The sequence below is a fragment of the Heloderma suspectum genome, chromosome 1 (genome assembly GCF_057233095.1).
Source record: "Heloderma suspectum isolate Gila_16-S chromosome 1, 16-S_ref, whole genome shotgun sequence".
Classification (NCBI taxonomy): Eukaryota; Metazoa; Chordata; class Lepidosauria; order Squamata; family Helodermatidae; genus Heloderma; species Heloderma suspectum.
In genome coordinates this window covers 339,014,436-339,027,823 of record NC_139458.1, presented here as the reverse complement: position 1 = coordinate 339,027,823, position 13,388 = coordinate 339,014,436, and the positions used below count along the sequence as shown (strand labels likewise).

Sequence of the window (13,388 nt, the reverse complement as noted above, 5' to 3'; positions counted from 1 at the left end):
CTGTTAGTGGGGAAGAGAAGATTGCTTAGAAGATATAGTTTGTGTAGGCTACAGTATACAATTTTATAAATACTTTTTTCTCTAGTAAATTTCAATTTAATATCTGTTAAGTGTGAGGGTTTGGGCTTTCCTCAGAGCTGTGGGAAAAACAAGTAATAATAGCCCCATCACTTTTTGTTGAATAGAGGGATTTTTTTTAAAAAAAGTTATCCTGTTCACATGATTTGCATAATGCCAGTTGTAATTTTGAAGTGCCACTTTATTGATTGATGTAGTTGTCGTTCTTTAGAAGTAGGTAAAGGTTGATTAACAGAAAGATATGGAAATATTTTTTTGAATACATTTTTATTTGTTTTATCTTTATAAATGAAATAATACCAAAATTACCAACAACTTGATCAATACAGAAACATATGGAAATTTTTGATCCTTTCAGTGCACTCCACCTTCCCAGCCATCACTGCCACCATTCTTGCAAGGGCTGAACCAGGCCATCTTTTGAAATCTGGCTCTGACCCCTGCTTTTTCAAATCAAAGATGGTTTCCAGGCCCTGAGGAAGTAAAACAGCCCAATCCCCAAACCCAGCCCCTCAGATCTGGGTTCAGGATAGGGCTGGGAAGGGAGGCAATACTTTTCATTGCCTTGTTCTTTCCTGCCCAGTTCTAGTTTCTTGGGGTGGGGAGAGGAACTGTCCTGCACCATGGTCATAGAATAGCTTTCTTAAGGTGGAAGATGAGGTACTGCTGCCTCCCACACAGCCCTTATCATTGTTAGCCAGGCCATTCAGTGTCAAGGGGTGGGCAGACTTATTCCCCTCCCCCACCCGCAACATCATCCCCAAGTGAAGCACTTTTCCCATAAGAATGAATGGTAGCTATTCAGTGCATATGGGAAAGTAACAGCATGCATTCAGGGACACCCACTGGTGTCGTGTCCTCTACCGATTTGATCCCAGCATTTGGAGTGAAAATTAGGCTTTGCTCTTTGTTAACTGTATTTGCATTGAGAACAAAGCCAGCCAGAGCATTGTCATTCAATACATCTGGAGTGCACCATATTGGGGGAGGGTGTTCTAGAACTTCCATGTTCCCCCAAGTCTTCTGATTCCTACCTCTTGTGCATGGAAGGTATCATTTTTGTTATATAAGCACAGCACACATGCCTGAAAGTTGGAAATAGAGGGAATGATATGGTTGACATGTTTAGTTTCCTTTGAGTTTTCATGTTGCAAGATCTGCCAAGTGACTTTTCAGAAAATAGAATATAAAACATTTATTTCAAACAGTACATTTTTTTATATTTCATAAACTAGTACCAGAAAATCAGGAGCTGTAAGGAAAATAATTGGAACACAGACAAATTATATTGAATCAGACAAGGAGGGTTTTAGAAGTCTGTATAAAGAAGGATTAAGATACTTGGCTTTGCATCTAGATACTTCAGCTCTGTCCCATCAAATCAATGATTCGTTAAAGTAGGACATTTAGCTCAGTAGTAGAACATGTGTTTTATGTACATAAGAGTCTACATTTAATCCCTGACATCTCAAGTTAAACAATCTCTGGTAGCAGGGATGGGAGAGTCCTCTGCCTTAACCACTTGGATTGGAGAGCCTTGGCCAAACAAGTAGACAATACTGGGCTAGATTGATCAATGATCTAACTTGGTATAAGGCAACTTCATATGTCTGAATGCTGCAGAATATTAAGAACAACAATTCAACTACAATTATCAGCTAGATAGAGCAGGTACTTTGAGACTCGTCTTTAAAAACATCTCCCAATAAAGTATGTTAGACTCTTCATTTTCCTTGTTTAATCCATGTTTACTTTAGCATGACGACAGAGATGATGGCGTAGATTACTGGGCTAAAAGAGGAAGAGGCCGTGGCATTTTCCAGCGTGGCAGAGGAAGATTCAACTTCAAAAAATCAGGTAGCAGTCCAAAGTGGACGCATGACAAATACCAAGGGGATGGGCTTGTAGAAGATGAAGAAGAAACAATGGAAAGTGAAGACAAGGAGAGACGCAAAGATGAAAAGGTAGGTACTTCTGGTGGATTACAGTTTAAATTTCCTTATGTATTGTTAGTTGAATTTTAAATGGCTTAAAATATTGTAATGTAATAGTGCAAATATTTACATCTTCTGTTGTACAGGAATAATTAATTTGAGCACCAGTTCCAGCTGAAAAACCCTATGCGCCATCTACACCGCATTTTTAATATGACTTGTCATCAAATGAATGTAAGCATTTTACTTAAATTTTACTGTTGGAGAGTAGCTTAGTTTTGGTTTTGGTTTTGTTTCTGTTTTTGTTTTAATACTTTCGCAGTCTCACTATAGTAATTGTTGACAATTCTACAAAAGCAAATAGAAAAAGTACAGTACTATTTGTTATGATCAACTTTTTAAACTGTTTACTGTTATAAGCAGTGTAACTTTGCTTTGTCCAAAAGATATGGTCAAAACCCTGACAGTTGTACTTCATTGCCCCTTGCACAGCTGTGTTTTATTCTGAAGTAAACCTTAGGTCTGCACATTTAAATCTTGAGGCAGCATTTTAAAATAAATCTGTACTAAATCTCAATTCTATGCTGGAGTTAGTATTTTCCTGAAATTTTTGTTTGTGTGGCTTATGTTTAAATTGTAGTGTAATATTACTTGGTCTGATTTGGGGTGGAATGCTGATGTTTGTTTAATTCAGCCACCTAATTAATTGTGTCAATATGTGAACAGGCCTGCAAGATTAACTTTTGCAGTCTGTTTTCACAAAACTTACTCTTGCTCAGGTTTGAGAACCGGAGTACTTTGCTACCTTTATATCCCATTTTCTGAAGAATGAGTGTAAGTAGGAGGTTATACAAATCAGTGTTGGGATCTTATTAATTCTTTCATGCATTCACATTTCTAGAACACGATGGGAGTTCTCTTCTGAACAGATCTAGATCTGACAAGTAGAGCTGTAGTTTAACAGGTGCTACGTTTCTCCGTCCACATACCCTTACTCCTAATGGGGAAATGCCTCAACTGTTTGTGCAACAGCACTAAAAGTAGCTTGACCTTCTGCACACTCTTTTCTTACAAGAAGACTTGTCCTACATTCCAAACCTTTAGGCATACGACAAAAAGAGGTAAATTGTAGTGAAAAATTACCTTTAATACAAGCATGTTTCAGTGTGTTGTTTCAGAGTATACATGCATAATAAACATAGTCTTATGTAAAACACTAGATGCTATCCATTTATAACATTTAAGCAGCTTGTATAACAAGTGTGAAATGACATTATTACTGCAAGAACATTAACGAAGACTCATTGACATCTGGTGAAAGTGTCAGCCAGGATATTCATGGCAATATTGATCCAGCTACCAATTGTATCAATCTTTTTTCCCAGTTTGTAAAATAGTCTTTTCTGTGGGTTTTCTTCAGATAAATAACTTTACCAGTGGGATATCTCCATGATGTTTTCAGTCTTCAATGGAATAAAGATGTGAAAATTCTAAAAGGACATGAGACTGTTATTACAGATCCAAAACATGTCAGAGAAATGTTATGCTAGACATACATTTAATTTTAAGCTATAAAGATTTTAGGAAGAAAGTCTGACATTCCATTTTGATATTTAAAAACAATATTTTGAAAGAGTAACTTGGATCAAGCTCGTTCTGTGTAAGTTAAAATTTGAAGAGTTACTACTTTAACAATCTTTTTAATTCTTGTTAATGCTTGAACTGTTGTTGAAGTAAAGCTGAGTACTGAAATACAAGGTGGTGCAATTTCAAGAGTAAGTTCTTAGTATGCAGTAGTGTCATTATTCATTTTGATAGCCTGTGAGAGCAAGCAGGACAGGGAAGAACTACTTTACACTAAATCAAAACAGTGATTATGTAATGTCTACCCTGACAGCCACCAGCTTCCCAATGATTTGGGATAGCATCTTTCTTAGCCCTGTTGTCAGATAGTGGACTGAATGACACCTATACATGCAAAGCATTGTCCTTGGACACAAACCTGTGGCACCTCCATTATCATAATGACAATTTGTGAAGTACATCTGTATCAGTGTTTAGCAGTAATAGTTACCCAATTTTCACAGGCAAAACTATGATATAAAAATTATGATCCCCATCATGAAAGCTAGTGGCCTCATCACTGTAGCTACCACATGTTGAAGCCACAAATGGCATTTGGAAAAACTATGGAAACTAGTTGCCTCCTCCTTCCATGCTTGAGGCTACAGTTTTAGTTATTAAATCAGACAAGGGTCCATTGGACTGCACACTATAGGCTGATCTCACTCCTTCATATGGGTTTTGAAATTTGGGCTCTCTTGTGTTGTCTTTCAGTTTGCAAAACATACTCTCTGATTTCATTCATCAATGGGTTAGTTTTATAAGGCGTAGGCAAGGTATGGATTATATCAGTCTCCTTGATGATATGGGGTGTGTGTGTGTGTGTGTGTGTGTGTGTACACACACACACACACACACCACTGGGGAAAGGGATGGTCCGGTAGCGGGCCTTGAACTTGATGCTGAGGAGGCATTTGACAAAATTTATTGGCTGCTGTATTTACTTTATCCTCTTGGAAGAATTGGCTTGTCTGAGAGGTTTATTAAATGGACTGAAATTTGTGTAATTCTTTGGACAATGGATTGGTGCCAGCAGCTTTTGCTTTGTAGGGAAGAACACATCAAGGCTGTCCTTTGTCTCTCGTTTTGTGTGGATTCACTTGGAGCTATTACTACTACTAATTACATTCCCACACTGCCCAATAGCTCTCTGGGCAGTATACAAAGATTAAAAACATTAAAACTACAATATACAGAGATTAAAAACCATTTACATAAACACATGAACACACAATATACACAAAAGAAACATATCTAAAACAACTTCAAACAATCTCAAAAGCAAACAACCATAACCATAAGACATTCCAGGATTGATTAAAACTTACCATATGCGGCCGAATGCCTGGGAGAAGAGAAAGGTCTTAACTTGGCACCGAAAAGATAACGTTGGCGCCAGGCAAATTTTGGGGAGATCATTCCATAATTGGGGGGCCACCACCAAAAAGGCCCTCTCCCTTGTCACCATCCTCTGAGCTTCCCTCGGTGTAGGCAGCCGGAGGAGGGCCTTAGATGTTGAGCATAGTAAACGGGTAGGTTCATGTTAGGAGAGGCGCTCTGTCAGGTATTGTGGTCCCAAGCTATGTAAAGCATTATAGGTTAAAACCAGCACCTTGAGTCAAGCTCAGAAACATACAAGCAGCCAGTGCAAGCAGGCCAGAGTTGGTCTTGTATGTTCAGACCTTCTGGTCCCCGTTATCAATTTTGCACGAGCTGTAGTTTCTGAACCATCTTCAAAGGCAGCCCCATGTAGAGTGCATTGCAGTAATCTAACTTGGAGATTACCAGAGCATAGACAACTGAAGCCAGGTTATCCCTGTCCAGATAGGGACGTAGCTGGGCCTCCAACCGAAGTTGGTAGAAGGCACTCCATGCCACTGAGGCCATCTGAGCCTCAAGTGACAAAGATGGCTCAAGGAGAACCCCCAAGCTACAAACCTGCTCTTTCACGGGGAGTGCAACCCCATACAGAACAAGTTGTGCACCCTCCATCCAGTCAGAAGAACCACCCACCAACAGCATCTCAGTCTTGTCTGGATTGAGTTTCAGTTTATTAGCCTTCATCCAGTCCATTGTCGCAGCCAGGCACGGATTTAGCACATCCACAGCCTCACCTGAAGAAGATGAAAAGGAGAAATAGAGCTGTGTGTCATCAGCATACTGATGACAATGCACCCCAAAACTCTTGGTGACCGCACTCAACGGTTTCATGTAGATGTTAAATGGCATGGGGGACAGAACTGACCCCTGTAGAACCCCGTACTGGAGAATCCATGGGGCCGAGCAATGTTCCCCAAGCACCACCTTCTGGAGCCAACCCTCCAAGTAGGAGCAAAACCACTGCAATGCAGTGTCTCCTACTCCCAGCTCAGACAATTGTCTCAGAAGGATACCATGGTCAATGGTATCGAAAGCTGCCAAGAGATCAAGGAGAATCAACAAGGTCACACTCCCCCTGTCTCTCTCCTGACATAGGTCATCATACAGGGCGACCGAGGCTGTTTCCATGACAAAACCTGGCCTGAACCCCAACTGAAATGGATCTAGATAATTGGTCTCATCCAAGAGTGTCTGGAGCTGGTTGGCAACCACCCGCTCAAGAACCTTGCCCAGGAAAGGAACATTTGCCACTGGCCTAAAATTACTAAGATTTTCCAGGTGCAGGGAGGGTTTCTTTAGGAGTGGTTTCACTACTGCCTCATTGAGGTGGCCCGGGACCACTCCCTCTTGTAAAGAGGCATTAATCACCTCCCTGGACCAGCCAGCTGTTCTCTGCTAGTTTTTATCAGCTAAGAGGGGCAAGGATCCAATACGGAAGTGGTTTTACAAACCGGTCCAAGCGACTTGTCATCATCCTCAAGCTGTACCAGCTGAAACTCATCCAGGAGAACAGGGCAAGGCTATGCTCTGGATACCTCACCAGATTCACCTCCCGGCAGATGCAAGAGATCTTATCCTGGAAGTGCCTAGCAAATGCATTACAGCGGGCCTCAGAGGGATCTACAGTGTCCTTAGGGCCGGCATGAAATAGCCCCCGGAGAACTCTGGAAAGCTCCGCTGGGCAGCAAATAGAAGATTCAATAGAGGCAGCAAGATGATGGTTTTTTGCCACCCTCACTGCCCCTGAATATACTTTACCGTAGGCACATACCAGCATTCGATTGCATCCCCTAGGAGTTTTTCTCCATCTGTACTCAAGCCATCTCCTATTTTGTTTCATTGCTCTCAGCTCTGGGGTATACCACAGAGCAGTTCGAGCTCTACTCAGAGGGCACTCAGGAGCAATCTTGTCAACTGCCTGGGTCATTTCTGCATTCCACAGATCAACTAGGATTTTGACAGGAGAGCCTACCATATCAGCTGAAAACCTGCCCAGAGTCCTCTGGAAACCATCTGGATCCATTAGCTTCTGGGGGTGGACCATCTTAATAGGTCCTCCACCCTTGCAGAGGGGAAAAGCTGTTGTAAGTCTAAACCTCAGCAGGTAATGATCTGACCATGACAGGGGGACTGATGCAAAGTCCTCCACCTTCAGGCCACCATCTCCATGTCCAGTTGCGAAAACTAAGTCTAGAGTATGCCCCACTACATGTGTCGGGCTGATGACATGTTGGGACAGTCCCATGGTCGTCATGGAGGCCATGAAATCCTGAGCTGCCCCAGACAAGGTGCCCTCAGCGCGAATGTTGACATTTGCATTAGCATGTACAATCAGGGCTAAGGAGGATAATCTAGGGTAGTGAATAAAGGATGTAAAGTGATGCAGTTTGCAGATGATGTGACGTTAACCCTAGCTCTGTTCAGGAGTTATTTAAATAACTCACCTCAACTTGTGAGCGGGGATGGGACTACACCATGTGGCTCTCCGCAACGCCACACAAGCTCCTTCACATGAATACAGCAGGAATATTTACAGGGAGGGGTTCTTCGCTCATACAGCTGTACACATGAAGGCTTCCACATCAGCAGGAACCCTGATAGCACAGACATCTGGCTTGCCTGAAAGCCTCCGTGCATACAGGAGTATATGCCACATGTGAAGGCCCCTCCCTGAAGATGTTTGTGCTGTACACACAGGTGCCAGGGAGGGGCTACGTGATGTGTGTGGCACTGTAGGTGGAGCTACTCCGGGCATGCCCAGCTCTGCTTACGTGTTGAGGTAACTATATAATGCCTGAATAGAGTTTCTGTCTAGCACTCTGTCATCTATACCTCAATGGTTGCAGTGCATCAGAGTTTGGAGCCTTGTCTGGCTACTTGATCAGTTGGGATAAATAAGAATTATTTCAATCAGGAACTGTCTTCTAATAATTATTACACTAATAATTGACTTTTAAATGGGCTAAAGATAAAATTAAATAAAAACTTGTTTTAAGTACTAAAACAACTTAATAAAATTCCATAGGTTAATACAGACATGCTGTTACTCAAGATAACCTTAGATTTTAAATACTGGCAGACATTAGTTTTTTCTCTTTGGATTAACGTTAACATAATTAAAATGAATTCTTGCCTTGTTTGTTTATTTTAATTATAGAGCTGTATGTAACTGCAAATTACCTACTTTCATAAATTTTAGGCGCTTGCAGTTTTCTGTGGGATGATAAAATGACCACATATCTCATTATCAAAATTATAATGAGTTGAAAGGGGGAGTTCTTATTCTTGACAAGGATCATACAGCATTTTACTTTTATAAGCTCTTAGATGGCAGCCAGTGCTTCTTCTAAACAAGCAAGATGGATTAGCTTTGTCATCTGTTTAAAAGAGTAGCATAGGTTTGCAACATTGGCAGCATTATCTATACACGGGGGGGGGGGGGTCCTTGCATACAATTAATCCTAGACTATCAAACTTGTACATTCTGAGTTCCCTCTGCTCTGTCCCCCCTCCTATCTGCTCTGGAGGGTCCCCAAACTCTCTGGAGAAGACTTAGGGAGCATGAGAGGGACTGCAGGGTATGGGGGAATCCATTCCACCAGCAGTGTCCGTTCTGCTGTTGGATGGACACAAATTGGATACAACCCTATGTAAGAGCTGTGTAGAAGAAACTGGACTACAGCAGTCTTCTCCAACTTGGTACCATCCAGATACTTGGGGCTGTAACTCCCAGCATTCCTGACCATTGAGTGTACTGGCTGGGGCTGATGGGAGTTGAAGTCCAAAATATCTAGAGTTCACCAACTTGGGGAAGGCTGGCTTGCACATTTCAGTTTGATGCTTTTATGTACCAGAATTCACCCATTTGATTTAACTGCAACTTGACTTTCAGGAGGGGGCCGGGGAAGCATCTTACTGGAAAATCACTATTATGGCTTTGTCTCATTTATTTAACTCCCAACATTTAAAATTATATTTTGAGGAAGTATGGTCAAATGTGATCTCTCTGCTAATAAATGGCAAAACACTATTTCCAAATTTGATTAAGCACCACCTGTGGACCATATGCCTGCTCTTTTTCAGATGAACCCACTATTGTTAAGGTTCTAATCATCAAGAACCTATCTAAAACTATACTTCCTCTATATCGTTATGTAATGAAAGCAAGCACTGAATTATTCTTTTAAGTGGAGCTCAGAATTGAGTCTTCCATAAGCACTGAAAGAAATAACCTAAATAATCATTAGACTTGCATCTAAGACCGAGTATAACAACAAAATCATTGTCTTGCCTATCTGTTGGTCTTCTGTGGTTCTTATGACAATTTCTCCTGCCAACTCAGATTTCTAAAGATGTGATGAAAATGTGCCTTATTTTACTCACATATTATGGTCCCAGGACATTTTTGGTTTGAAGTAATTTCTTGTTTCTTGGCATTCACAAAAGGTGTGGGTGTTGACTGACTTTTAACGAGCTTGGTTCTCGTGTATGTACTTACTGCACATCTAGTACTATGCGTTTGAAAACAAGAAACTCCCTAAAATCCAAAGCTGGTGGTTGGAATGGTTAATTGGGCTTTTAGGGAGCAGTTTGTTTATAAAAGGCTACCAGGTTTACAAATAGTTGAAAGTCTGGAATCTGTTTTGGGGAATACTTTTAATTAAACATTATTGGCTACTGATTACCTGCACAGTCACCAGGACACTCTCCTGTTCTTCCTGGTTACCCACTCTTCCCCACCTATTTTCTTCATTGCCCTGGTGATACCAATTGTGCTGTTCCATGAAGAGACAGTTGACGATAAATGACCTGGACATAAAGATGTTGTAAATGGACTTTGTATTTCCTGGGATTGGTTATCATTACTGAAGCAGGAGAGGGAGAGAGCTGATGTTTCCTTGTAAAAATACCATATACTCAATAAAACCACATGAAAAAAGAACAAATTGATTGGAAACGCCCTACATACTGGTGAAAATCCAGTGACCTAGTAGAAAGTTCTGTTACACAGTGGAAAGTAGAGTGGTGTAGGGCACAACATCTGAGCCATGGAAAAACAGAAGAATAATTGCAGTGATCAGCAAAACCTGAAATGGCATCCTCCGATTTCTGTTTGGGCTTAAAACAAAGGTCTGGATGGGGGAGGATGAAAGCCTTGGTATTGTGGTACAATCTGCCAAGCACCCACCCAAAGTGCTTCCGATTTGTGGACTGAGCAAAGCAGTGAACAAGGAAGGACTTGCCAGATTTGAAGACAACTCGTTAAAAAGAAAACGGTATGTGCTTTGTGATGCAGGACTAATTCAGTTCTTACATAGGTGGCAAGTTTAAGATGAACATTTGATGATGACAATGAGAAGGTGAATCCCTTCCAAAATAGGCAAGCTGAAATCTGAATGTGAATACTTTGTGAACCCAGTCCTCCAGAGCTTCTGCTTCAAATTCAGTCTTCAAGCTCAGATTTCAGCTTGCCCGTTTTGGAAGGGATTCTCAATAATAACAATAACAACAACAACAACTCCTATTTTTGTTTCTCAGAACTCTGGGAGATGTTGGCTGCAATTCTAAACCCACTTACAGGGGAGGAAGCGCCATTGAACCCAACAGAGCTTGCTTCTGAGTATAGATGCATAGGATTGCAATGTTCCCCATTTCTAGTTCCCATCCCAATTTCACCACATCCCAGCAATCTGCTGTGGAGTTACTGCTCTCCACCCCATTTTCCTCCATGTGCTCACTTTTGCCTATTACTTCCATGCACACCCTTTTCCTCCCTTTCTCCCTCCCCCTGATTCCAGTGAGAAGGCAAGATCATTACTGCAATAAAGTGGAGAATTAATTTTACATAACAAACTACAGACCGTCAAATATTTCTTACTTCTGAGTAAGCATGCACAGAAAGTTGGGCGGGGGGGGATATTAATGATTGAAACCAGGCTAGCTAAAGTGATTGAGTGTCCCCACTACTGTGGTAATATGAGAGGTTCTTTGATGTTCTGTAGTTTCTCAGTTATGTATAATCCCATTTCCGCTTTATCGCAGTAATGTCCTTTCTGGTTTATGGGAGCATTCATAATGTAGCAGTCCAGAGCCTGGACAGGGGCAGGAAGCAAGTGTCACTCATTGGTCTCCCCACCTTTTTTTACTCTGTCCACCCACCCCACTGGGTGGGTGGACCTGTGGTTGGTGAAACTGGAGCGATTACTTCGGGTTCATGATGGAGCAGCAATACACTATTTCGATATTGCACTTTTAGGGGGATTTTTTTTTTTGAGGTAGAGGCTGCGGAGCAGAGTACACCTATACTTTTGGGGGAATGGCCGCCAGAGGTTAGTGGTAGGCAAGGCGAAGTAAATACCATGAGGTAGCTCAGGACTCCTGAATGGCCAGCTGGAAAACGGCAGAAACATTAGGGAAACACAGGGAGGGGAAACACTGGGGGAACACTCCTTGACCAGGGTCAGTGAGGTCACAGCCAGTTGATAGACACATCCCTGGACAGGGCTATCGTGCTGAAGTAAATGCAGAGGGCTGGTACACACCACAACAGAAGCACAGAGAAGCTGAATTAAGGCAAACAATCAGATTCAAAGTCTCAGAACTGTTTTTTCCGTGAAAATCTCCGGGATGGCTGTGTGATGGCCATGATGTCATATGCCCCAAACAACCTCCCAGCGCAGCAAACTTGCAGTAAATGGCTCATGGAGTCACACACACCCCAGTTTAAAAACAATTAAAAAAGGGTGAACTCAAATGTGGGGGAGGGGAATATTCTTAAAACTTGGGGGCCATATGAGTTTTCGATCCAGCTCGAATAAGGAACCGGTTTTTTGGCCTCTTGAACAATCTTAACGCCAGTAGCTATTGGGTATATGATTTTTTTGTGAATTTAAGTCCATCCATGTGTGTGGATGGACTTAAGGTACCACTGGTGATACTGTCAATAGTACCATGTCCCGTACTACTGCACACAGAAAAAGAGGCTGCATCTTGGTGTAATTTCTTGGCATCTGGAAGAACCAACATGAGATGGCACAACGTTAGGTGGTAGTTTGCACACTTGAAGCAGGCTCAGATTATAGGGAGGGGATTATAGCAGTAGCCAATAATGTAATGCTGAAAACAGAGCAAACCACCGATGCGGCATTTCCCCCTGTACAAAGATCAATCTGGAGAAGGAACGATTTTCTGTGATGGCACTGCTCTTAGGTTTCCCAGTATCTATATCAGTAAAGCCATTTTTATGCTACCATTTTGCCCTCAGGCAATTCTCAACAAACTAAAAATCAAAGTGAACGGTATGAACTAAAAGCAGTATAGTCAAACTACGTAGGTGGGGTATATAGCTAGCTCTCTTATTTTTTGTACTTGCATTTGTGAAGTCACACATTTCTCCTCTTCCACCCCAGCGCTCCACTGCTGGGAGTATAAATGTGTTGTCAATGATCAAGCTGATGCTGTACCTGTTGGAAAACGGAACAGCAAAACTTCCACACGTATATTATCCACAGGGCCGCGTATAGAAGGTGTGCATCGTATATGCCCCCCCCCCCGCCCCGATAGGGGGAAAGATCTAAAGCTGACACACATTACCTGCAAGGGGGCACTACGAAGGGAGAGCAGATTTGAGATATGAAGTGGCAGTGAACAGCTCTACAGCCAGGAGGCCTCAAAGGGGATGGGAGAGAAAGAAAGTTGAATAGTTGTGAAAAATGAAGATTTCCCCTCAAAGGGGAAAGGGAGAGAAAGGTATGTGTGTGTGTATTGATATTCGAGAGAGAGCGCTTATGTACCCATGCCACCTCTTTCCAGTGAGTATCCATATTTACTCAGAAGTAAACCCCACTGAACTCAGTTGGATGTACTTCTGAGTAAATATGCATGGGTTCAGGCTGAAATGAAGCCAAATGGAGGAGATACTAGAACTCGGGGGCCGGTGATCAAAATAAAGGAGTTGACTATAATGTTCGGTGATGGGAGTAGGTGGGCATAATTTAAAAGGAAACAAACTGGGGGTATATAGGGCAGTCCATAATCATGGCTCGGAAGGGGGGAGTTAGCTGTCTGCCCAAAGCAGTGCCTTCTGCTAGACTTAGAATGACAGTGTTCAGCTGGGGTAAGCAGACTTCAGGTTTACAGGATCTTTGTTTTTTGTTGGTGTTTTTTTTTTTTTTAACTAAAACCCTGAGATTAACCAACTGGAGCCTTGTGCAAACAGCATACACTTAAAGAATCCCAAGTACCAGAACTGAATGGTGCTCCCAATTTTCCTTCCACACACAAAATAACTCCTGGTTACCCCAATCTTTCTTAAATCTCAGCAACATCATTTAGGGGGGTGGGAGAGAAGAATCATTTTGTTGCTCCTATTGC

General features: G+C 42.0%; 1 protein-coding gene across 11 annotated transcripts in view; it reads left to right on the top strand.

Moving 5' to 3' along the window:
* Positions 1-3,789, top strand: part of BCLAF1 (BCL2 associated transcription factor 1) — a 32,142-nt gene extending 28,353 nt beyond the window's left edge. For 8 of the 11 annotated variants that reach the window (XM_084827635.1, XM_084827632.1, XM_084827638.1 and 5 more), the window contains 2 exons: positions 1,836-2,042; positions 2,159-2,589. In XM_084827635.1, the coding sequence (XP_084683761.1) occupies positions 1,836-2,042; positions 2,159-2,164 (213 nt within the window). In that variant the 3' untranslated portion in view covers positions 2,165-2,589. Of the gene's footprint in view, positions 1-1,835; positions 2,043-2,158; positions 2,590-2,913 lie in introns of those variants that run through there. The other 3 variants (XR_014786703.1, XR_014786702.1, XR_014786704.1) reach the window with 2 other exon arrangements.
* Positions 3,790-13,388: the final 9,599 nt, after the last annotated feature.